This window comes from Osmia lignaria, chromosome 8, assembly GCF_051020975.1.
Source record: "Osmia lignaria lignaria isolate PbOS001 chromosome 8, iyOsmLign1, whole genome shotgun sequence".
In the NCBI taxonomy this organism is placed as follows: Eukaryota; Metazoa; Arthropoda; class Insecta; order Hymenoptera; family Megachilidae; genus Osmia; species Osmia lignaria.
This window is the reverse complement of record NC_135039.1, coordinates 11,286,829-11,308,720: the sequence shown is the minus strand read 5'-3', so window position 1 is coordinate 11,308,720 and position 21,892 is coordinate 11,286,829. Positions and strand designations below refer to the sequence as shown.

At 43.8% G+C, this 21,892-nt stretch overlaps 3 protein-coding genes across 4 annotated transcripts in view; 2 read left to right on the top strand and 1 right to left on the bottom strand.

Moving 5' to 3' along the window:
* The window catches only part of LOC117608824 (solute carrier family 35 member E1 homolog), a 28,076-nt gene that overhangs the window by 4,764 nt on the left and 1,420 nt on the right, over window positions 1–21,892 (bottom strand). The window contains exons 3-8 of the mRNA XM_076689526.1: window positions 19,782–21,826; window positions 18,154–19,685; window positions 17,903–18,077; window positions 4,331–17,834; window positions 647–4,016; window positions 204–354 (exon numbers count right to left, since the gene is read on the bottom strand). Coding sequence (XP_076545641.1) covers window positions 21,311–21,826 — 516 coding nt within the window. The 3' untranslated portion in view covers window positions 204–354; window positions 647–4,016; window positions 4,331–17,834; ... (1 more) ...; window positions 18,154–19,685; window positions 19,782–21,310. The remainder of the gene's footprint in view (window positions 1–203; window positions 355–646; window positions 4,017–4,330; window positions 17,835–17,902; window positions 18,078–18,153; window positions 19,686–19,781; window positions 21,827–21,892) is intronic.
* LOC117608817 (uncharacterized) lies at window positions 1,822–16,469 on the top strand. Its single transcript, XM_034334446.2, has 6 exons — window positions 1,822–1,963; window positions 4,387–8,123; window positions 11,324–11,457; window positions 12,466–12,960; window positions 13,176–13,430; window positions 14,256–16,469. The coding sequence occupies exons 1-6, from the start codon at window positions 1,881–1,883 to the stop codon at window positions 14,460–14,462; spliced, it is 4,911 nt and encodes a 1,636-aa protein (XP_034190337.2). The 5' UTR covers window positions 1,822–1,880; the 3' UTR covers window positions 14,463–16,469.
* Grip (Glutamate receptor interacting protein) lies at window positions 17,780–20,458 on the top strand. Of its 2 annotated transcripts, none has more exons than XM_034334464.2 (5): window positions 17,780–18,299; window positions 18,370–18,893; window positions 18,962–19,281; window positions 19,480–19,689; window positions 19,823–20,458. In XM_034334464.2, exons 1-5 carry the CDS (start codon window positions 17,780–17,782, stop codon window positions 20,139–20,141), a joined length of 1,893 nt encoding a protein of 630 aa, XP_034190355.1. In that variant the 3' UTR covers window positions 20,142–20,458. The 2 variants fall into 2 exon arrangements, with proteins under 2 accessions (XP_034190355.1, XP_034190354.1); XM_034334463.2 differs by having other exon boundaries at window positions 19,468–19,689.

Genomic DNA, 21,892 nt, shown 5'->3' with positions numbered 1-21,892 from the left:
CTGAAATTTAATGAAAATTTAAATTTTTGTGGAAATAAGTGGCACTGATTGATCAACGTGGAGTTTCTCCATTTTATAATAGTATAGTGGAATGCACTGTTTCTTATGGATTTTGAAAAGAATTGGTAAGAATTGTTATCACAGGTGCAACACGTGCACACTTGGCAATGTATTACATCATATCTAAATTTTACTTTACTCACCAGAAGCATATTAACGTGGATGACATTAGTTTGCTTATTTATTTCTTATAGATAATCCACTTGCATTTAATTTAGTATTCTTTAAGAAGGATTACTTCATTTAATTTTTAATTGTTAATTATCAGCCAAGTTGTATTAATTATTTAGATATCTGAAACAGAAAAAATGGATGACATTAGTTTCCTTATTTATTTCTTACACGTTTAATTTAGTATTCCTTATTCCTTAATAAGGATTACTTCTTTTAATTTTTAATTGTTAATTATCAGCCAAGTTGCATCAATTATTCAGACATCTGATACTGAAAAAATGGATGACATTAGTTTTCTTATTTATTTCTTATAGATAATCCACTTGCATTTAATTTAGTATTCCTTATTCCTTAATAAGGATTACTCCTTTTAATTTTTAATTAAGAAAAGATTATCTAGAATGCTACTTACTCCACAAATAATTACAATTGTTTATTCTACACATTGATGATGTTTATTGAAACTCAGCCACATGCTAATTCTGTGAATGCTTGTTCAATGGCAGTACTTGAGGGAGCGTTTCAAGGTAGATGTACCTCACAGGTTTCGGCCTCACACATTCATGTCGCCGACCTTCTGCGACCATTGCGGTTCCCTGCTCTATGGATTCTTCAGGCAAGGTCTGAGATGCGACGGTGAGTAACAAATGAAAATACTTCATCGTTCAACTTTGATGCACCTTGAAACAATTTACAAAAGACTTAATTAAAAAGATTGATTTCAATTGTACACCTCAAGTTGACTATGTCTATTCTGATATTAAGTCCACTCTGATTCAAAATAGAATCTGGCTATTCCCAAGATTCTCTGAACCAGTAACAATAGGCGACGAAGGAAAGAAGTATTTGGCGCGAACCACGAAACAACACGAGACGGTGTTCTGTCACTATAAGCATGCGTGTGCCCTGTTTTCTCTGTTCGAATCGCAGGTTTATCGCTCTATTAACAAATTTTCTTTTTAAACATTTGAAATTTATCATCCGAGTGAACGTAAAGGCGTTAAAGAACGGTCAAGATTGTGCCAACAATCGAGTCGTTTCCTTGACGTTACTGAATTACAAAATATTCTTAATAATCTTCCATCGCTTATAAATAGAAAACTACTCGCATCTTGAACATTGCTTTACGTAATCACTGTTTGAATTCCTACAAATTAACATTCTTTCATATTCCTGACATGGCACTAAATACCATAAGAAATAAAAGGTCTAATTGAACTCTGGTTTCTGGTAAATTTTTTTCAATTACCAGACACCAGTTACCGTCTGCTGATCGTGAGTCACGTAAAGGCAACAATCAGAAAACGCAAATATTTATTCGCAAACGGGGTGGCGGAGACTGTTGCACGGGTTATTAGAGTCCAGCTAGTATAGTTAGTCGCTAGGAAGCCTCGTACACTAGACTTCTATTATTACACTGGGTCGCTGGCTTAAACTCAGTCACCGTTGGCTCCCTGAACCGTGAGAACGTCTTCGCGAACACCTGAGGGAACGCGTCTTCGGCCGGCGATTCCGCGGCGCGCTCAGTCGTATTCGAGAACGTCTAACCGCTAGTGCCGCTGCTCCCCCATACTACATTGGTGCTATTTTATAAGGTCAACCCTCGGCTACACCGCGAACACAGTGGATAATTGGACGCTTCGATCATGCCTTACTACGGGGACGGTCTGCCCTATTACTATGGGGGGGCTTTCTCGAATCACAGTTCACTGATGACTGGTGGTCCACGGTAAGGTATCTCTTCATTCTTCGGTTCCATCCACTTCTCTTCCTCGTCAGCTGATTATTTTCTTCCCTGTAAAAATAAATCTCTGTCAATTTTATGCTGATTATGCTTTTAAATTTGAATCTTTTCAAAAATATCTTTTTCATCTTTTACCTTCTTGCTGTACCTAGTCTCTTGCTTTTGACAAACAAAGATATTCATTGTTATTTCCATAGAAAATATAAAGTCTCTCAGTTGAAAGTAGATATCTCCTTTCCTCGTTTCTTCCCATTATTCTTGGTCGTGGAGTGACGTTCGAGGTTTCTCTGGTGGCTAGTTACGTGAACGCGACGTCCGTTCGCAACAAAGGATTGCGGCAACGAAAATAGAAATGTTTTTCCCTGGTTTTTTTCGTTCTTGAAAGTGAAATAAAATTCGTGTTGCAACAGACCGTGAAACGTGAACGGTTCCACGGTAATTAGAATAGCTTTCTAGAATGTTATTCGAGGATTTTTGGCAACGCACGAATATGACATACGATTCGTCAAACCAGTAACTCATTAGCGATTACGGTACTGGGTGACGATTAATTGATCGGTACGGCTAGGTCGGTATAAATCAAAAAGGTATTACAAGAAACGACGGATTGGATTAAAAATAGCGGCTGCTCCGTCTGGACGTACGTTTTCCACGTGATAAAACTTCTACCGTGTGTAACGTTCCTTGTTGCACTTGCCAAGTGAAATCCTCGGTCGAGATCAGCAATTACGTTGTAACTTTCAACAAGCTGAAATGATTGATGCCATCGTTTACAAATGATGTACCGAGGGTACAGGATTAATAAATGGGTACAAGAAACGCTGCACTTTACCCTGTCATAATTTTCAATCCTCTGAGTTGAAGAAAATATATTGTAAACCTGAAACGTGAGGCAGTGTAACGATATATCTTCCAAGGTGTTTTCTTATTTCATCATTTTAATATTAGAACAACCGGTTTAAAATAAACAGACAAAGAGTGAAGCATGAACTAGCGTATACAACAGTTTATCTCAACAAGAGTCAATATGCATTCCAACAAAAACAGTTTAATAAATGAGAAACCTGGCTCACTTGGTGAGGATTCTAGTTCTGGTATCAGAGAAGATTAATTGTAATTAATTAAAAATATTTGTTCTTGAGTTGACTCGCTTGGTAATTCTAGTTCTGGTATCAGAGAAGATTAATTGTAATTAATTAAAAATATTTGTTCTTGAGTTGACTCGCTTAGTAATTCTAGTTCTAGTATCAGAGAAGATTAATTGTAATTAATTAAAAATATTTGTTCTTGAGTTGACTCGCTTGGTAATTCTAGTTCTGGTATCAGAGAAGATTAATTGTAATTAATTAAAAAGATTTGTTCTTGAGTTGACTCGCTTAGTAATTCTAGTTCTGGTATCAGAGAAGATTAATTGTAATTAATTAAAAATATTTGTTCTTAAATTTATTCACCAATATGTTAACCAGTGGTCACCAAACTAAGGCCTCCAACTTTTATTTATAAATATTTTATATAAGAAATATTAATTTTATGATTTGGTACATTTTAATAAACATTAAATTAATGTTCTAACAGAATTTCAATAAGAATATTTCTCCCCCGGCGCCCCTGTTTTTAAAAATCTCAAAAAGTTTGGCGACCCCTGCAGTAAACAATAAACAATGAAAAATGATAGCAACTCTGATACCATGATTTGCAATTGTTTCTGCCGGCCACGTGTGCCCAATTGCCACTCGTTTGCCATCGTGCAGTGAGGCAGATGCGCTATTGATTCATGAATGGAAACGTGTCAATCAATCCTGTCCACTCGCCAGCCAAAACAATAGGCAACGACTTCAGCAATACGTGTAACAAGTGTTCGCTACGGGCTTCCCTTCAGCAACGCGTATTGCGCCAGGGGAGTAGAACATTTGGCAGTCGAGCTTTTATCAAGCCGATACGCGTCAATAAAATTGCCGAGTAGCCTGTGAACTCTTCAGGGCTTGCATAATAACCGAAACAATGACCGTGCACGTTCCATCATTCTGTCTCTTGCCACCTGCAATGATAGTCTTTTTTTAAACAACGATCTCAAAGTAATAATTTATACCAATCTTTTTACTCAGGCAAGCTTCTTCATATGTTATTTTAACCCTTTAACTGCAGGTGTGGTTTATAAACAATACCACTAAAATAAAAATAAAATGCAATAAAAACAAAATTTTTTAAAAACAAAACATCACTTCAGTAATATAATTTAAAATTAGAATGTAATCGGCTGTGCTAAAAGTACCCGGCAGTTAAAGGGTTAAAAATAAGAAGCTTGCAAGGTAAACAATTTCTTCCAGCCTTGCGCAAAACCGAATTAGTCACCAGAGAAGCTTCCCGTTGGTTTAGCGAGCCCCGAGTTAATTGAAATGTTCGCGTAGTGCCTTTCACACGCCGTTGTCTCGGTTCTCCCCCCACCTGTCGACGATCTCCGAGTCGCCGTTGTCCACCCTGCGTCGTTACTCCCCTGTATCGGTGCCCACGCGGCCCCGACGCGTGATCGACACCGCGGACATCGACGTGTCGACCCCGAGGATCCACCATCAGGATGCGAACCGTCCGAGGAACCGGCTTCGCCGCGATCGACCGACGATCAAGATCAGATCGCAAGCGTTGAAGGACAATCCGGCTCTGCGCGAGCACAACGAACGACACGAGAAAACGGTGGGCGAGTTGTTGGTGGAGAAGTTCCTGATCAAGGACAAGAAGCTGGAGGAGGCCGAGAGACGTATGCAGTTGTTCCATCAGATCAGCTTGGACCGCGACGAGGAGGACGAGGAGCTGCAACAGATAAACAACAAGATCACCAGGAGGTTCACCAGAAGGAGATCCTCCGCGGATATTCAATTGGACCCTGAACAGTTGGAGAGGGAGGTCGCTTACGCTCAGGTGCAGGCTAAGGTGCTGGACACTCTGGTAGCCGAAGAGCAGGCCGAGATCGAGAACGAGGTACGTCGAGGGACTCTGATTAAGAAGAGTAACGCCGGAGGGCCCAGAACCGTTCCTGGTTTCTTCAGAAACGTGGATGGAGACTCTGCGTCCCAGGGGGAGGAGGAGGCCGCGCAGAAGATGAGAAAGACGTTGAAGAAGCTGAAGAAGAAGAAGAAAACCACTGAGAAACCGTCGCCCCCCGACGACGACGAGGATGATTCGAGAGTACGTAGGTCTAGCACCTCCAGTGACGTCTCCGTTGAGCTCGAAACGGATGAAAAGGAGGCACGGAAGCACAAGAAGCCTCTGATGTTCAAGGTCGAGGCTAGTAACAGCGTGGGGGACTTCTCGACCATCTTGGTGAACAGCGGCGGTGCTGACAATGCGGTCGTTGAACAGTTCAGGGAGAGCGTGAAGATCCCTGTGCCTAGAAGAGTGGGCATACGTAAGACTGATAGGGACAGCGTGGACGAAGAGTCTGAAACGGAGGTCGTGTTACCTGTGAAGAGACCGTACGTGAAGGACACCTCCAGGAACAGTGTTCACTTCACTGTGAAGACACCGCCTGAGAATGTGAAGAATGATCCTTTGAGAAAAATCAGACCTGTGGGGAATGTAGAAGAAGAGCTTCAGTCTGTGGGAAGCAAAGAAGAAAATAAAGAAGAGACAGAAAGCCCAAAAATAGAGACACCCAAGATACTTGGTGTTTCTGGATTAAAAAGAGAAGAAAGTCAGCAGAGCAGCAAGGAGGTCCCTGAATCCCCCAAGTCTCCTGCCACTCCCAGATTAAAGAAAAAAGAAATTGAATGCTTCAAGGTGAACAGTACTGAAGTAGAGAGCAAAGAGGCTCCTCAGTCTCCTAAGTTTCCTGTTACTTCCATACTGAAGAAGGAAACTCCAAAAAGTCCAGTGATTTCTAAATTTAACAAAACTGGACCACTGGAGAAGAAGACTCCTGGCTCTCCCAAGTCTCCAGATGCCTCCATGTTGAAGAAAGAAGAATCTCCAATGACTGGAAAGCCAGCTTCGACGATGGTCGACGAAACGAGCGTGGTGCTAGGTGTTGACCCGCTGGCGAATGAAAACAGCGCCAGTGCAGCGCTTCCATCGGTGGCGGACAGGCTGCCAAAAGCGTCTAAAATTAATACGGATGAAAATAATGCCGTAGAAGCGCCAAAGCGTTCGTTACCAGAGGCGGAGTACCTGGCAAAGCCGACGAAAAGCGTGCGTGACGAGGACGTCGGTTATCCGTTACCGGGAAAGAAGGCGAACAAAGCCCCGACCTTGAAGAACGCCTCCGACTCGGCTGCATCTGGTGCGCCGGTACGCGAGAACCAGGTTAAACGACCTTCGGACAGAGAGGAACGATTGGGAAAGACTGTCACCGATGACGCAATCGGTAAGAAGCTCGTGACGAAGACGACCTTGTTCGAGGGTCCCAAGAGCGACGCGCAGAAGGTAGAGGCTTCGGGAAGCGCTGCTGAGAAAAAGGGAACACCGGTGGAGGATGTTAAGGGTGACAAGGCGAAGGAGCCCAGTCTGGAGAAACTTGTAAAGACGTGTGATGAAGAGGCTTCAAGAATCCCTGTGAAAGTGACCTCGAAGAAGGAGGAGGCAGATCCCTGGAAACGTACAAAGACTGAGAGTAACAAAGCAGAGAAGAAGCCGATGCTGAAGGATAGTTTGCAGAATACCTCGAAGACTGAAGTGAAAGAATCAAAGATCCCTTGGAGGAACAAGGTGTCCAAGACACCTGGTGACAGTGCACCTTTGGACAGAAGTATCAGCGTTGATCCTCAATTTATTTCTCGTCCAGAATCGATAGATCCAAAGTCCCTGAAGCAGTCTACCTCCCTGGAGGAGAATCTGATCAGCAAGATGCCCGTGGATAAACAACACTTGATCAGATCTTATGAAAGCCTGAATGGAGACAGTGGAACGTTGTCTAAGAGCACGTCATCAGAGTCCATAGACTTCTGGAGCGAGATCAAGGGTCCGGAGAGTCCAAAAGTGGCGAAGGTAGTGAACAGGGAATTCAGTTTCGTTGCTTCCAAGAATGTAGAGCCGCGCCAGACGGTCGAGGACCTCACTGGCAAAGAACTGGACAAGAAAAAAGAGACCGCTGCTAAAATAAGCGTCGCTGCGGCGCAGCACGGGCTCAGTAATATCCCCGTAATCGAGGAGGAGTCGTCGAAATGCGACGCTGAGCAGAGAGTATCAAGCTGCGAGGCGACCCCAGTTGCCGCAGAGAAGTCGGAGGCGGAGAAGGACAGCTCGACGCCGAGGAAGGGATTGAGAAAGAAGAACCTATCTCTGGCCATCAACTCGGAGGCGTACTCGACCGTGAAGAAGGCTCCTTTGAAGCGTGACGATTCGAACGCCTCGACTGTTTCCGCAAATTCGGTGTCCAACACGCCGGACACCTCGGTGCCCGTGTCCGAGGTCTCGACGCCGGTCGCGGAGGTGCCTCTGCCGTTGATAAACATCATCGACACACCGACGCCGACCGCGACGCCTACCAGGACAGGTTCCCAGATCTTAGACGAGGAGGACGAGGTCAAAACGCCCACCAACGAGTGGCCAGACCCGGACTTCCCTAAGATCTCCAAATGGACCAACCACAGTGACCTCTCCAACGTGGACCAGGTGGACAACGACGTGACTCCTGTTCCTTCCAAGGACGTCAGTGTGGCTTGCAGCCCGGAGAACAGTCCAGATTCGTCCAAAAAGAAGAAAATAGTTAGAAAGAAGAAATCTTCTACCACGAAGAGCTCCACCAAAAAGAGCTCCACCAAGAAAGAATCCAAGGACAGCAAAAGGACCAAGAAGAATTCCTCCAAAGTGCAAGAGAATCTGAAGCCCTCCGAACCGTCCACGAACAGTCCCAAGATCTCGCCCACCCAACGACCCATCGATCTCATCAAAATGTTCTACACAACGCCCATGGCGCTATTGACCGCGACACCCCGAGATCTGTCCAAGGTACGTCGAGCTAAGATCAAGAGGAAAAAGCACCACTCGAGGACACCGTCCATCAGCAGCGACAGTACCGGAAGCACCACCAGCACCGCCACCACGGAGAGCAGTGGGTCCACCTGTGCGGAGCTCGACGACGATCCGGAGCACAAGAGGATGAACTCGACGAGGAGCAACGACTCCGGATTCGACGGTTCACCGAGGATATCGAGTACATGTTTATATAGTATTTTTGGATTGCTTGCTGCTGGTGTACAGTTGCGTGCAACACATGCTTCCTCGGGGTTCTCCCAAAATCCGAGGCAAACGGTGGATCACTCCTGCCTCTGTAATTATTCTTAGCCAAAGGAAGACTAGGTTGCACCCAAGTGTACGTTGCTCTTCACCCCCTCCATCCTCACCCTGACTCGTTGCGTAATTCCAATGCATTTGTCTTACCTCAGGACTCTTGACCTCTGTTTAACCGACCTGCCAGGAAGTTTACTAGATTCGTGTAAAATTTATAGCCTCTTCTGAGCGTGGGTGGTGCTTGTAAACAATGGGAAGACGGGTGTTCATGCAGTTTCAATATATCTTGGCTTTTTGATTATGTATTGTTAAAATTGGCAGTTCGAGTATCAAGTCTGTGTTTCTTAACTGCATTCAAATTGTTGTTTTCTGTCACTTATATTCATGGCTTACTTTCTTTCTTTCTTTCTTTCTGCATGCTTTAAAAATTTCATGGGTTCGTTTGAGCATGTATATTTGTTTGCTGACTCACAGACAGTTCTGTAGCACAAATGTTACACGTTAGAAATACTGAAACTGACAACGAGTTACATGTAATCTGAGTGAAAAGAAAATACCAAGGTAATTCCTTCCGGGTGTTCAACAGCTTCTAATATATTCTGAGAAGAAAAAATGTTTCTGTTGGAATCATTCCAACAAGATTGCCTGATTCTAAGTCAGTCAGATCATCAGGCAATTTTGCAACGAAGCAAGAAGTACAATCCTGAAAATTTTCATAAATGCAAAAGTACTTTCTTCGCACAAACATGACAAAATGTTAGCAACAGTAGCAACTTCCAAAGTCAAGGGATCAATAAAACATTCTTTGGCATACAGTTCAGATTTAGTCAGAATCGCTTTCATGAACTGCCAAGTTATTAGAAAATGATCAGCTGTTGCAATATGGTTCCACGTTCAGCTGTCTTCTCAGAGTATCCTCAAAAGCATCTGGTGTTACCATTGCAGATGCGAAGCCAGATACTCAGTGTCATTTAAGGTTATTGTCACAGGTTCAACGACATTGTCCACTAGGTTTGTTTACAGGAAGGGACAGCAACCAAAAATTCTCATCCACTTCTTGCAAAGTTATTAATTACTCTCGCATCCTTGAATCATGATCAGGTTTCAACTGGTATATCACAAATGATTAATTGATTCTTCTCTATGTTAGCTTCAAACTGATCCACACGACTGTGAACTTAGCGCTCCTATTTATAACGTGCTACGCGGTTTCATAACAATATTCTAGGCATCATAATGCAGCCACGAGTGGCTGTAGCTGCATACAAAAGTTACAAGATAAATTTAGCTGTTAGGTGGTGGGTTCATTGGGTATCAGTTGAGAGAAAAGCACTAGGGCGTACTGTTCTCTCTCTGAATCTGTGTTCTCTGGTGAAAGTATGACAAACAGATGGTATATATTCAAGTGTTTGTATCATTTGCAAACTTGATACGCAATGTTTAAAAATAATAGCCTGTGTACAAGGTGCATCAAAGATATTTAGTAGTAAGGACAAATAAAACATGCATCAACGTGGAAAACATTTGAAAACAGATTGTGACATGGCTTGCCACAAGAAATGTGAGAAACTGACTGGCAATCTCTGCGGATTGAACCAGAAACTCGTGGCTGAAGCTTTGCAGGCACTCAAGAGGGGTGAGTTTCAATTTTCAGAGAAGAAAAGTTAGCCACTCGAGTTACAAACATTGCAAGAATTTAATCAATCTTTCAATTTATTCAAGAGACCACCTGGCAGTTGCATAATGATTCATAATAGCAACAAGGTCGTTAAAATATTTTCAATCAACTAACTTCCACCTCTGTCTTGCCTAAATTATAATAATTAATAAAAGAATTCATTAACAAAACTCTCATTCTTCTTTCTATTTAACTTGTCACGTTCTCTGCATTTCATTCCAACGTTTCTGGTAAGGCAGTCAAACTTGGCTGCTCTTGGTTCGACTTCATAAATCATAAATCCATATTCTAAATAATCTTCGTGGCCAATGGACGATACCGCGATCCAGCTGAATTTAATATGACATCATCGTTAATTCGGTTTCTTAACTCTCCTCTAATCGATCATTTACAAGTCCTCCTCGCGTCGTACGACGGTCAGCTCTATTTTCGAAAAATCTCAGCCGGCCAAGATCCAGCGTGTACGCCTGCCAGAGATAAATCGACAATTAATGCGCTTATTAATCGAAATCCCAGGAAAATATCGTTTAATCTAGCTGTACCTTGGCTCGAAGAAATCACAGAAGAGGATCCAATGCGATGCTGCAATTTCACCATCAGGCCAATTAATCTTCTATCAAAATAATTCTTAGTTCCCATCGCACTAACATTTGTTTCTGTGTTTTAAATTCAATAGGAAAACATTGTGCATTCATCCTCTTGAAGAATATCCATAATTAACTGCAACCTTTTTATTTCACCATTGGACCAATTAATCTTCTATCAAAATAATTCGGTTCCCATCGCACTAACATTTGTTCCTGTGTTTTAAATTCAGAAGGAAAACATTAGGTGCATTCATCCTTTTGAAGAACATCCATGATTAACTGCAACCTTTTTATTTCACCATTGGACCAATTAATCTTCTATCAGAATAATTCTCTGTTCCCATCGCACTAACATTTGTTTCTGTGTTTTAAATTCAATAGGAAAACATTGTGCATTCATCCTCTTGAAGAATATCCATAATTAACTGTAACCTTTTTATTTCACCATTGGACCAATTAATCTTCTATCAAAATAATTCTCTGTTCCCATCGCACTAACATTTGTTCCTGTGTTTTAAATTCAGAAGGAAAACATTAGGTGCATTCATCCTTTTGAAGAACATCCATGATTAACTGCAACCTTTTTATTTCACCATTGGACCAATTAATCTTCTATCAAAATAATTCTCTGTTCCCATCGCACTAACATTTGTTCCTGTGTTTTAAATTCAGAAGAAAAACATCAGGTGCATTCATCCTTTTGAAGAACATCCATGATTAACTGCAACCTTTTTATTTCACCATTGGACCAACTAATCTTCTATCAAAATAATTCTCTGTTCCCATCGCACTAACATTTGTTCCTGTGTTTTAAATTCAGAAGCAAAACATTAGGTGCATTCTTTTTGATATCCACAGCACCCTCGCAGTCATCGGACACCCAAAGGAACTCAGACTCCTCGGACCACTTCCCCAGTGGACGAATCACACCGCCGGCGACTAACCTGCCAAGATTCAAGAAGTACGCCCTGACAGACTTTAATTTTCTCAAAGTAAGTTTACCGCCTCATTGTAACGAGAAGCTCGTTAACGAATTTTAACAAGAACCGCTTGTGTTTAGCTCGCACGCGCGACGTTGAAGCCTCCGCCAAGGTCCCGGTTGAAAAATCCTCTGATGAAACGCTTGATTTATTTACCGCGAGCCTCGTTTCAGTTCTTTCTATTGAAAATTCGTACTGGCAGCTTCCAGGATTCTCTACGCGTACCTGAAATAACAAGACACCTTGCTTAGATTCTAAACAGTTTCTTGGAACATTGAAAAGTGAAGCTTAAACTAACACCATTACCAAATTGTTTATTTCTGTATGTTAATAAGACTCGTCGAGACTGAAAGCTTTGTTCAAATTCTATAGCGTTTCTAAGAAAATAGAAATGCTTTTAAATTTCATCATTTCTTCTGCTTTCACAAACATTGAAGATTCGATAAACTTCTCCGAAATGTTTCGATTCGAGCAATTCGAGCTATCCGCGGCCGCTAACGATCTGTAAATATAGTTTCCCGGAAATTTATGAGCCACCTCGGGTAACTCGTTGGCTCGCCGCACGACGAAAGCCAATCTGGATCACGTGTGTATTTACATCACGTGAGGCCGGCTTGATTCACGAGGCCTCCGGCGCGAAATCATCCAGACAACGAGGTGCTAACGTTCGATTTTCAAGTTTACGATCACATTGGCCCGGTGACAATGCCAAAAATTGGATACCTTGTATCACCGAGACTCCGTCCCACATACTTCGCAACCGCGTTCGAACGAACGAAGAGAGAACGAGTTACTTTTCAATCGGGGCGAACGATTTTGCGGAGGATCGCCACGCAAATAGATTCACCGCAATTAGCAGCACGCAAACGCATTATTTTTAACGGGCGCACCTTCACCTGGGTCGCTATTTAGACGCTTGAACTTTCTACCGTTTTAACCCTTTCGAATTTGGATTTTCCCTCGTTAATGAACTTAAGTTCAGTCTCGACAATCTGAACAATTCGCTGTTCTTATATCTAGGTCCTAGGAAAAGGCAGCTTCGGCAAGGTGCTGCTGGCCGAACTGCGTGGGACGGAGTGCGTTTACGCGGTGAAATGTTTGAAGAAAGACGTGGTGCTGGAGGACGACGACGTAGAGTGTACCCTGATAGAGAGGAAGGTGTTGACTCTGGCCACTAGGCATCCGTATCTCTGTCACCTATTCTGCACCTTCCAAACGGACTCCCATTTGTTCTTCGTGATGGAATACCTGAACGGCGGTGATCTGATGTTCCATATACAGAAATCTGGTCGATTCTCAGAGACAAGGGCTCGTTTCTACGCTGCTGAGATCTGGTCCGGATTGAATTTCTTGCACAAAAAAGGAATAGTGTATAGGGACTTGAAGCTGGACAACGTGTTGCTGGATTTCGAGGGCCACATCAGGATAGCTGATTTTGGCATGTGCAAGCTGCAGATATTCCTTGATAGAACGGCTGATACATTCTGTGGCACGCCTGATTACATGGCACCTGAGGTAAGGAGGCAAAATCAGCCTTTTAAGATTTATAAGGTTTTGGCTGAATTGAAAGTGTCCTTCAAAGCTGGCAGATATTTTTGTAATACAGAGATTTTAACTGTAATTAAGTTATAATATGCTACTGATGCTCTTAAAGGTATCAAATCGACTTCCAAAGTCAGTGTGTTCGTTGGTCTCTTTTGGTTAACCGGAGTGCCGTTTCCGCATTGCAGATCATAAAGGGACTAAAATACAATCAGGCGGTGGATTGGTGGTCGTACGGCGTGCTTCTGTACGAGATGCTCACGGGACAGTCGCCATTCTCCGGCTGCGACGAGGACGAGCTATTTTGGAGTATATGTAACGAAAGACCGTTCATACCGCGGTACCTGAGCCAAGAGGCCACAGACATACTGGTCTGCCTTCTAGAAAAGGATTCAGGGAAGAGGCTACCTGGACACGATATCGCGTTGCACTCCTTCTTTCAAGTACAAACAATTGCTTCATTTTCATCCTTAGGGATGGTCCATTGTATCGGCATTATCAGTATAATTCAGTCTTGAAAAATGATGTATTGCAACGGGCCATTCCAGTCGTCAATTAAAAGATATACTGTTCACCGATGACAAGAAGTCTCGCGGGATGGCATAGGGGCAAGGGGAGATACTACGCGCGCATCGACTAACCTCCTGGTTTCACACGAGCCTGATTAGTAGATGTGACCGCGTCGACCAATCATACGTCACGTGTGACTCGAGGTGGGGCGCGGCCAATCAGACTGCGTTATTGTCACAGGACTTCTCGTGATCGGTGGACAGTTAGGGTTTAGTGGAGGGGGAGAGGGTTTCGTCTCCCCGGACGCCTTTGGTTCGGGTCAGGACCGCTAGGTGGCGGGCGAGACGACGGTGTTCTCGCTGGCGATCGCCCGGCATGCAGTTCAAATATATAGGAAATCCGAATTGCGGCATGATAGGTGTCTGGGGTTTCATTTCTGCCGGTAAGTCGGGTTATTGCTGACAGGGAAGTGTCACTCATATTTATGTCGGGTGCTTCCATCTTTTGTTCATGGTGTGCGCTACCATTTTTATCATAAAATAAAAAAAAGGGTATGATAGGTGTCTGGGGCAGGGGTTGTCTGTTGTCAGCCCCACTGACGAGTCTGACAGAGGATCCCGAGACGAAAACGTTTTTTTCTCCCCTATCCTTCAAAGAAGAGGTTCTCCATTAAGCTCTTCCTATGTGCCTTCTTTCTCTATGCTTACTCTCTTAATAAGAAGAGACCAAGAAAATAAGGAATACATTAAATTTTGCAGTCACTGCCGTGGGATCGGTTAGAAAGGAGGCAGCTGGAGGCACCGTTCAGGCCAGCCCTGGATCACACTCTGGATACCAAGTACTTTGACACAGCATTCACCGCTGAAAGGCCGCGATTGACCCCGGTACCCGAGCAGATCCTCACCTCGATGGACCAGGGTGTCTTCCGTGGATTCTCCTACACGAATCCAAACGCAACAGACTGAACGGGCTTGCGGGGACACGCGACGAGTCCAACTTTGACAGCTTCAGGCGTTGATCATCCGTCAACGTTCTGCTACTCATGGCACTGGTGAACGTGTTGGAGTTAATCCAGGAAGGATTACGGATGACTTTGAAGTCTTTTGGAGACGGTGAATCGATGGGATTGATGGAAGATGGCGGCTAGATGCCTCCACCGAGTCAATGTTCCTGAACAGCTTGCACTCATCTCGAGTCGAGTCTTCCAGCGATCACGTTACTAGGTTTTTATAATGCAAAGGCCACGCTGCGTCGATAGAACACTTAGATTAGTCTTCCATTAAACGTGGACGAGATCACAGCGTGCCTTCTTTCTCGTTTCACCCTTAGGTACCCTGTATTTTCTCTCTTCTTTTTTTAAGTCCTCCCCGGTAGAGTGTCGTGAAACGCAAATTCTGCTGGCGCTGAGTGTACAATGATGTGTTTCAAATAAAAAAAAAGAACGAACAGTGTATTTCAGGCTAGATGCGAAGGATTATCCCAGCACGAGAGAGCGGCGCGACCGGAGAAACCGGAAGGCGCTCGAGTTGAATCTCAGAGACGCGTAACTACTTGATATTCCCGCGTTTATTCTAAACGTCTAGCGTTACACCGTGTCCAGGTTATTAATACACCAGGTGGCTCATTATTTTGGCAAGGATAGACACCGTCTCGAGCGTTTTCCACCCACGGACCAACCCTCTCGCTTCTGCCTCCCTTCCTCCCTTCTGGAGGGCAGCCTTTCTTCTTCTTCTACCAAGCTTTCCCTTCACACCTTTCGCCTCCTGTGACCTGTTTTTTTCCTTTTCATCAACTTTTCCTTTTTCTATTTCCATCCGGCACCGACTCCCAAAACCCACTCTGCCCGTTTTCCTCCTCCCCTTGTCGCACGCTCGCCTCTCCGCTGACTGTACGCTAACTTTAGCACACGGTGGAATTGGCAAACCACCACGTTTGCCACTTTCAAAGTGCAGCCTCGTTGGGACATGTCAACTTTTGGTCCAGCCTCCTCTCCAGCTGGAATTCTGGAATATTGGGAATCGGTTTTTGGTTGTTGCTATGACACGTGTCACTGGGGAACATGGTTCTACTAACAAAGAATCACAGATTAGAGATAGGGGCTTGATAAGTACCTTCGCAGTTGATGGGACAAGGTTCAGAGTCAAGTCACAAGGTGAACAATGTTAGAGAGCGCTTGATGAAATTAATGGGGCTGGTTAATTAGGTTAAATCCTGATAAACCTGGAACAGAGAACCATTGTTAGATTCATGAAGGGAAGCTTTTTGTTAATAAATATGAAAATCAGACAATGTATCCAATTTTTCAAAACAGCTCTGTTAGACGTTGATAGAAACAGGCTACAGAAGGGGATAAAAAGGAGAGTTAATGAACCGATTAACTTGGCTAATTGATTTAATTGAACCGTTCCAAGATGGTTAGTGAATGAATGGATCACACCTCTGGAAATGGATCAATGAGACAAAGACTGTCTCTGAATTGAACTAAATTAATTATGAAATTAAGCAATTGTGCCTGAACTGACTTGTAATAAAATTAATGAAAAATTCCGATGCACGATGTGATTTAAAGCAAGAAACGCATGCGAATATGAGATCAAAGGATGGAGAACGATGAAAGGTGTTCGCACCGGCAGACTTCTGCGAAACGGAGATCGAATCAGTGAGAGGAAGAGAGCGAGAGGCTAAACAGTTGGAAATTGAAACGAAGAAAGATTTAGAGAGAGGAGAGAAGTTGTAGGAAGAGGTTGCAAAAACCGACTACTTAAGATCGGTCAATGGACCCTGATTCCTCCTCTTCTTGCTCTCTCTCTCTCTCTTTCTCTCTTGGTTCACTGGACTATTACAAAATAGATTCTTTTCTTTTTTTATCTATCCTCTCTTCTGAGCAATTGTAGTTTCGACAGGATCTTGGAAGATCGAGTAGTTCTTAAGTGTAGCGCTGATTCTGTATTAAATATCATTTTCTACGTGTATTTTGTTTTTTATTTATTCTTATCCAAGACTGTCCCCTTATCCTAACATTAATCACTTTGAATGCCATGAAACTTCCAGTAGAAAATCATTTCATTTTTCAATAAATTCATGTAGAGTTCAATAAGTAATACATCATTCTCAAATAATGGATAACAATTAAAATGCCTCTACATGAATTTTAATATCAATTATTGTAATAAATGAACTAAAACTATAAAAGATACTGATTTTCAAATATATTTAGGAATTGATGAGAGAAGAATATTCAAAAGCCTTGAATCGTTGAATTTAGATTTGAAAAACAAATGTTTAAAAAAGAATCTCTGAATCTGAATGGCATCAAAGTCTCTCTGGTCACCGTCCAACGGTGTGCGTCGTTTAAACGAAGACTTCTAGGTATCACGAACGTCTGTTCGACGTTGGCGATATCGCGGACTAAAAATAAAAGAGATCCCCCGTTAAATTAAGCGCGCCGTAGGTTCAGACGCGGTTTTCAAACGGTGCAACCGTAGGCGAAGCGAGCCGACCGGCAACACGTACACTCGAAATCTAAGCTTTTAACGAGAAGTGCAGACTTATTTGACGGTAGAGCGACTGCGGGGCGCCTGCAGGGCCGCGTCCAACGGTACACGTTCCTCCATAGCGGCGAGGGTGTCGCAGTGTATAAATAGACGATCCGTTGTACGAGATGCGGCCCTACCATCGTCGAGTTATTTTCGACAGGCATCGCCACTCGTTACACATCTCCGCCGCTCAGTTCCAACGAGTTCCCTCCGGCTACAACTTCTTCGCCCACCACGGCCTCGTCAAACAAAGACACCGACCTGCTGTTTACACCGCGACCAACAAGAAACCCTCGATCGTTCCGGGTGTCCTCGACGACCTGCTGCTCCTCTTCTATCGCCTGGATCGTTCTGAAACCGGGATACACCGATTGTGCGAATGTGGTTAATCGTTCCAACGTGCTGGCTACGCGTTCCAGCCAGTCTCTTGAAATAAATCGTGGACACGAGCGCGAACAGTGCGCGAAAAAATACGCTCTCTTAAAATAAATACCGATGAGCGCCGGTCAGTCGACGCCGCACAGCGTGCACGGGGAACCGTGTCCGCTAGATGATCCTTTCCAGGGAATTATCAAGTGTATTTAAAGCCTCCTCGAGGTGCCTGACTGCCTCAAAGTTTCCTCTTCTATCAGTGCCTTAATAAAAGTGCAACGAGTTAGACCAGCGTGTCTAATCAGCGATGCCAATCGTCTATTCCCCAAGCAGCGACGTTGATCGGTAAAATACCCTGAAGAGGGACGTCGAGGATGTTCAGTTCCCTGAGACTGACCACCATGCGTTCGCACAAGAATCGTGCCAGACCTGGAAGCGTAGCTACGTCAGCTAGTTCCGACTCGGCCAGAGCAGACGACATTACAACTCAGTCTTACCATCCGCATAGTTTCTTGTTGCTCGATGATCAGGATAGCCCTGTGTCGACTCCGTCCAGCGTGTCCTCGAAGGTTGCCCAGGTTAGAGTGGAACGCGAGGGGGGCAGTCTAGGAGTGACCCTCAGGGGAGGCGTTTCGAGAGCCCTGGTCGTCACCGGAGTGAAAGCTGACGGACCTGCGGCGAAAGAGGGAAGAGTCAGGCCTGGAGACAGGTTACTAGCTGTGGATGATACTGAGTTGAGAGGGCTGACCTTGGCAGAGGCCCAGAGGGCACTCAGGAGGAGCTCGGACGCTCCGGTTGCTTCCTTGACCATAGAGTACGACGTTGCTAACATGGAGGAGGCGAGGGCTGCCACCTCTGGTCCGCTTTTGGTGCAGCTTGAACGAGGCCTCTCAGGTTAGTGTAATATTAAACTCTGATAGTCTTTGAATCATCAGAGTACATCAATGACTGTTTCTGATTACAGGTGAGTTAGGTTTGACAGTCAGGGAGACAGCAACCGGGGTATACATTGAGAGCCTCCGACCAGCCAGCACAGCAGACCGTTGTGGAGCTCTGCAGCCAGGAGACAAGCTGCTAGCAGTGGACGAGACACCTGTCCAGGACGCTGTGACAGCAGCCAAATTGCTCAGGAACAACTTTGACAATTCTCGTATAGCCAGGCTGCAGATCCTACCAAGGCCCCCCAGCACTTCTCAGAGGACGGTGAAGAGGAGGGCACAACCTCAGGCACAGCAGAGCTCCAGTCAAACCCTGCAGACCAAGGAGAGCTTGACCATAGTACTGAGACCTGATCACAAAGGGTTCGGTCTGGCTCTGAAGCCTGCAGAGGATCGCTTGAACTATGTGGTCAGCTTGCTGGAGGCTGGTGGTCCTGCAGAGCGTAGTGGAGTCATTTTGCCTGGTGATAAGGTGCTCGCTGTAAACCGTAGAATGCTGAGGGACCTGCAGCCAGCAGAGGTCACTAGCATCTTAGAAACTTCCCAAGTGGTGAGCAACGCTTGTCATCTTTCTCTCTTCTGTTAAACGTGCTTCTTAATTGTTGTTGTTCACTTCAGATTGAACTGGTGACAGAGTACAAGGTTGGTGGACCAGTTGTGCCCAGTTCAGGAGTGTTTACTGTGAGAGTGGCAAGACCTGTAGGTGGTCAGCCAGACGTTGGCCTAACCGTGAACGAGGATTTGATCATCACCGAGGTTAGGAAAGGGTCGTTGGCTTACAGGACTGGCAGCCTCGCGCCTAGGGACAGACTGTTAGCAATAGACGGGCAAAAACTGGATCCCGGCGACCTCAGGCAAGCGGCGCAGCTGTTGCATCGACCTGGCAGCTCGGTCGTTGCTTTGACTGTCAGGAAACCGGATCCTACCTCGGAAACTAGGTAATTGTTACTTATAAATATTAGGAACGAATCAACAGAAGCTCGCTTTAATCCTTCAGTACTTCTGATTTTAATTTTTGCACACATTTTACATGGGATTCTTTAGACTGGAGTGTTGTGAGAGTGTAATGAAGGATTAATCACAATAAACAGAATGGAAGATGAAGGAAAGATGGATTTTTATAGAGAATATTGCAGGGACTCTAGCATAGGAAGCGACACAGTGCAACAGTACCCTCCAGGAATTCTACGTCCAGCAAGGGAGAGTTTGCCAAGCGTAGACAGCGCAGTGGACTCTTGGGGTGAATTAGGAGATAACAGTGGAACGGGCCCAGAAATTCTGAGACTTTGGGACACGGCTTCTGTGGATAGCGGTCAACTGGATCTACCCATGCCTCCTTTTCCTGGGTAAATAAAAAGAAGATACATGTACAATGTTCAGTGTTTAGAAAATGAAAATATAACAATTTAATTTCATTACAAGTTTAAATTGTAAATACCCTAATTACAAATTTTCAACCTTTCGTTGATTTCTTATCAGGCCACAAGAGTGCAGTAATTCGGATAGACCTCAGCAGATCGTCCACGTGTCGCTGCACAAGGATCCAGTCTACGAGGACTTTGGGTTCTCGGTGTCGGATGGATTATACGAGCGTGGGGTATACATAAACCGTCTACGACCAGGAGGTCCATGCGACGGTATACTAAGACCATACGACAGGATCCTTCGGGTGAACGATGCCAGCACAGAGGACTGCGATTGCTGTTTGGCCGTTCCCCTGATCGCTGCTGCTGGTCCACGCTTAGACCTGACGGTAGCTAGACCAATGTCCCCTCCGAACATCATAAAAACTCTGTAGGGAGAGGTGATGAAAAATGACAGAGAATATATTGGTGTCGAGTCGACCGGTGAACATATCTGGTATATTTTTGTACACACCTGTATTTTATTTATAAAAATAAATGTATAGATTGCTTTTAGCTAAAACATCTTCTCCTACATACAGTCCACACACACCACAACCGAGCACACTCCTGTAAAATGTTAACACGACGTAAGTTTAACCCTGCATGAACGAAATTAACTCTTACACCGATAAGGTGTAATTGATGGAGTATACAAATTAATTCGGTGCCTTCTTAATTAATATTTTTAATATGAACATTTGAAAAGTGTCAAGACAACATAACAACAATAAAGATTATTTCAATAATTGGAATTACTATATATTTAATTAAAATAAAGAAAAGGCACCGAATTAATTTGTACACCTAATAATATTATGGGCTATCTTTGGAGATCCATCGAGTTCGCAGCTGATCACTGTGAGAGATCCAAAGAATATTAAAATGAAACCTTCACGGAGGATTAAACTATCATGTTCCTTTGATAACAACCTAAGGAGTTCGTGAAATAGAACCGTGACACCTGAGCTTCACGCGACTCCAACGTGACACATTCTTTTCCACAGCGGCGGGCTAACGATTGGAAAGAAGTTATTATTTCAGACATAATCGATAACGCGTGAATGCCGCTCGATATCGTATGCGGAACGTCTCTAAATACATACACACGACGATCGTAAGCTGAATTTTGATCTATTCGCTTCGTTGGACGCAGGAATGTTATCGATCTTAACGGCGATCGACCCAGCGACCAGCCTGAAACGGTAACGATCATGCGAATTGTACAATCCTATCTTGCCAGCAAGTCTATTCGTCTGATTGTAAATTTAAAATAAATTCTCAGTTCAAAAAATGAAAATACCATAACCAAGTACCAAGGGGATCGCATCTTTGTGCAGGAATAATTAATTATCAATAAAGTATATAGATGTGTGAGCGTGTGTGTGTGAGAGTGTATAAATACTTTTGTCATCATATGAGTGTTCTAATTACCGCGCTACTCCCCCCTCGTCTATTCTTTAAATATAAATAAAACCGATAACACCGCTCACGACTGGAACGTCGTGTTTCTGGCAAAGAAAATGAACTCATACGAATTTGTCAAATGGAAAACAATTTCAGACTAGACTGCATACAATTGTTGCTTCTTTCCAGTCCATCCATTTATCATGAAGGAACTACTACTGTCGCCGTTACGATTCTTATCGTAATACTTTGGAAGTGCTGTTTCACTCTCTTTCTCCAATCTCTGATCGTACTTGGCTTTGTTGTAGTACAATACACCGATGATGGCCAGTGTCATTCCGAATACATTCAACCATGTCACAGGATTACCGAGCACTAGCAAAGTCACTGCAATTACAAATATACGCTTGCTAGCACTTGCTACCGCGTATGTCAAAGGTGTAACAATGGACAGTACCGAGAAGGCGATGATATTTTGAAACCAGTTCAATACACCGTCCAGAAATAACAATCCTATTATGTTAGAACTTAAATACGCTGACCCATGGGTAGTTGGGTCGTATATCAATCGTCTTAAGTCGTACATTAGCCATATAGGAAGAAAGAGAATCAATGCTAAACGACCCAGAATATGTAACAGCCTTAGGTGATGTATTCCAGTGTCGCGTAGGACCTAGGAGTAAAAGCACAGTTAGAATTATGGATTATAACGAAATAATTTTCAAATCAGCGTTGAATA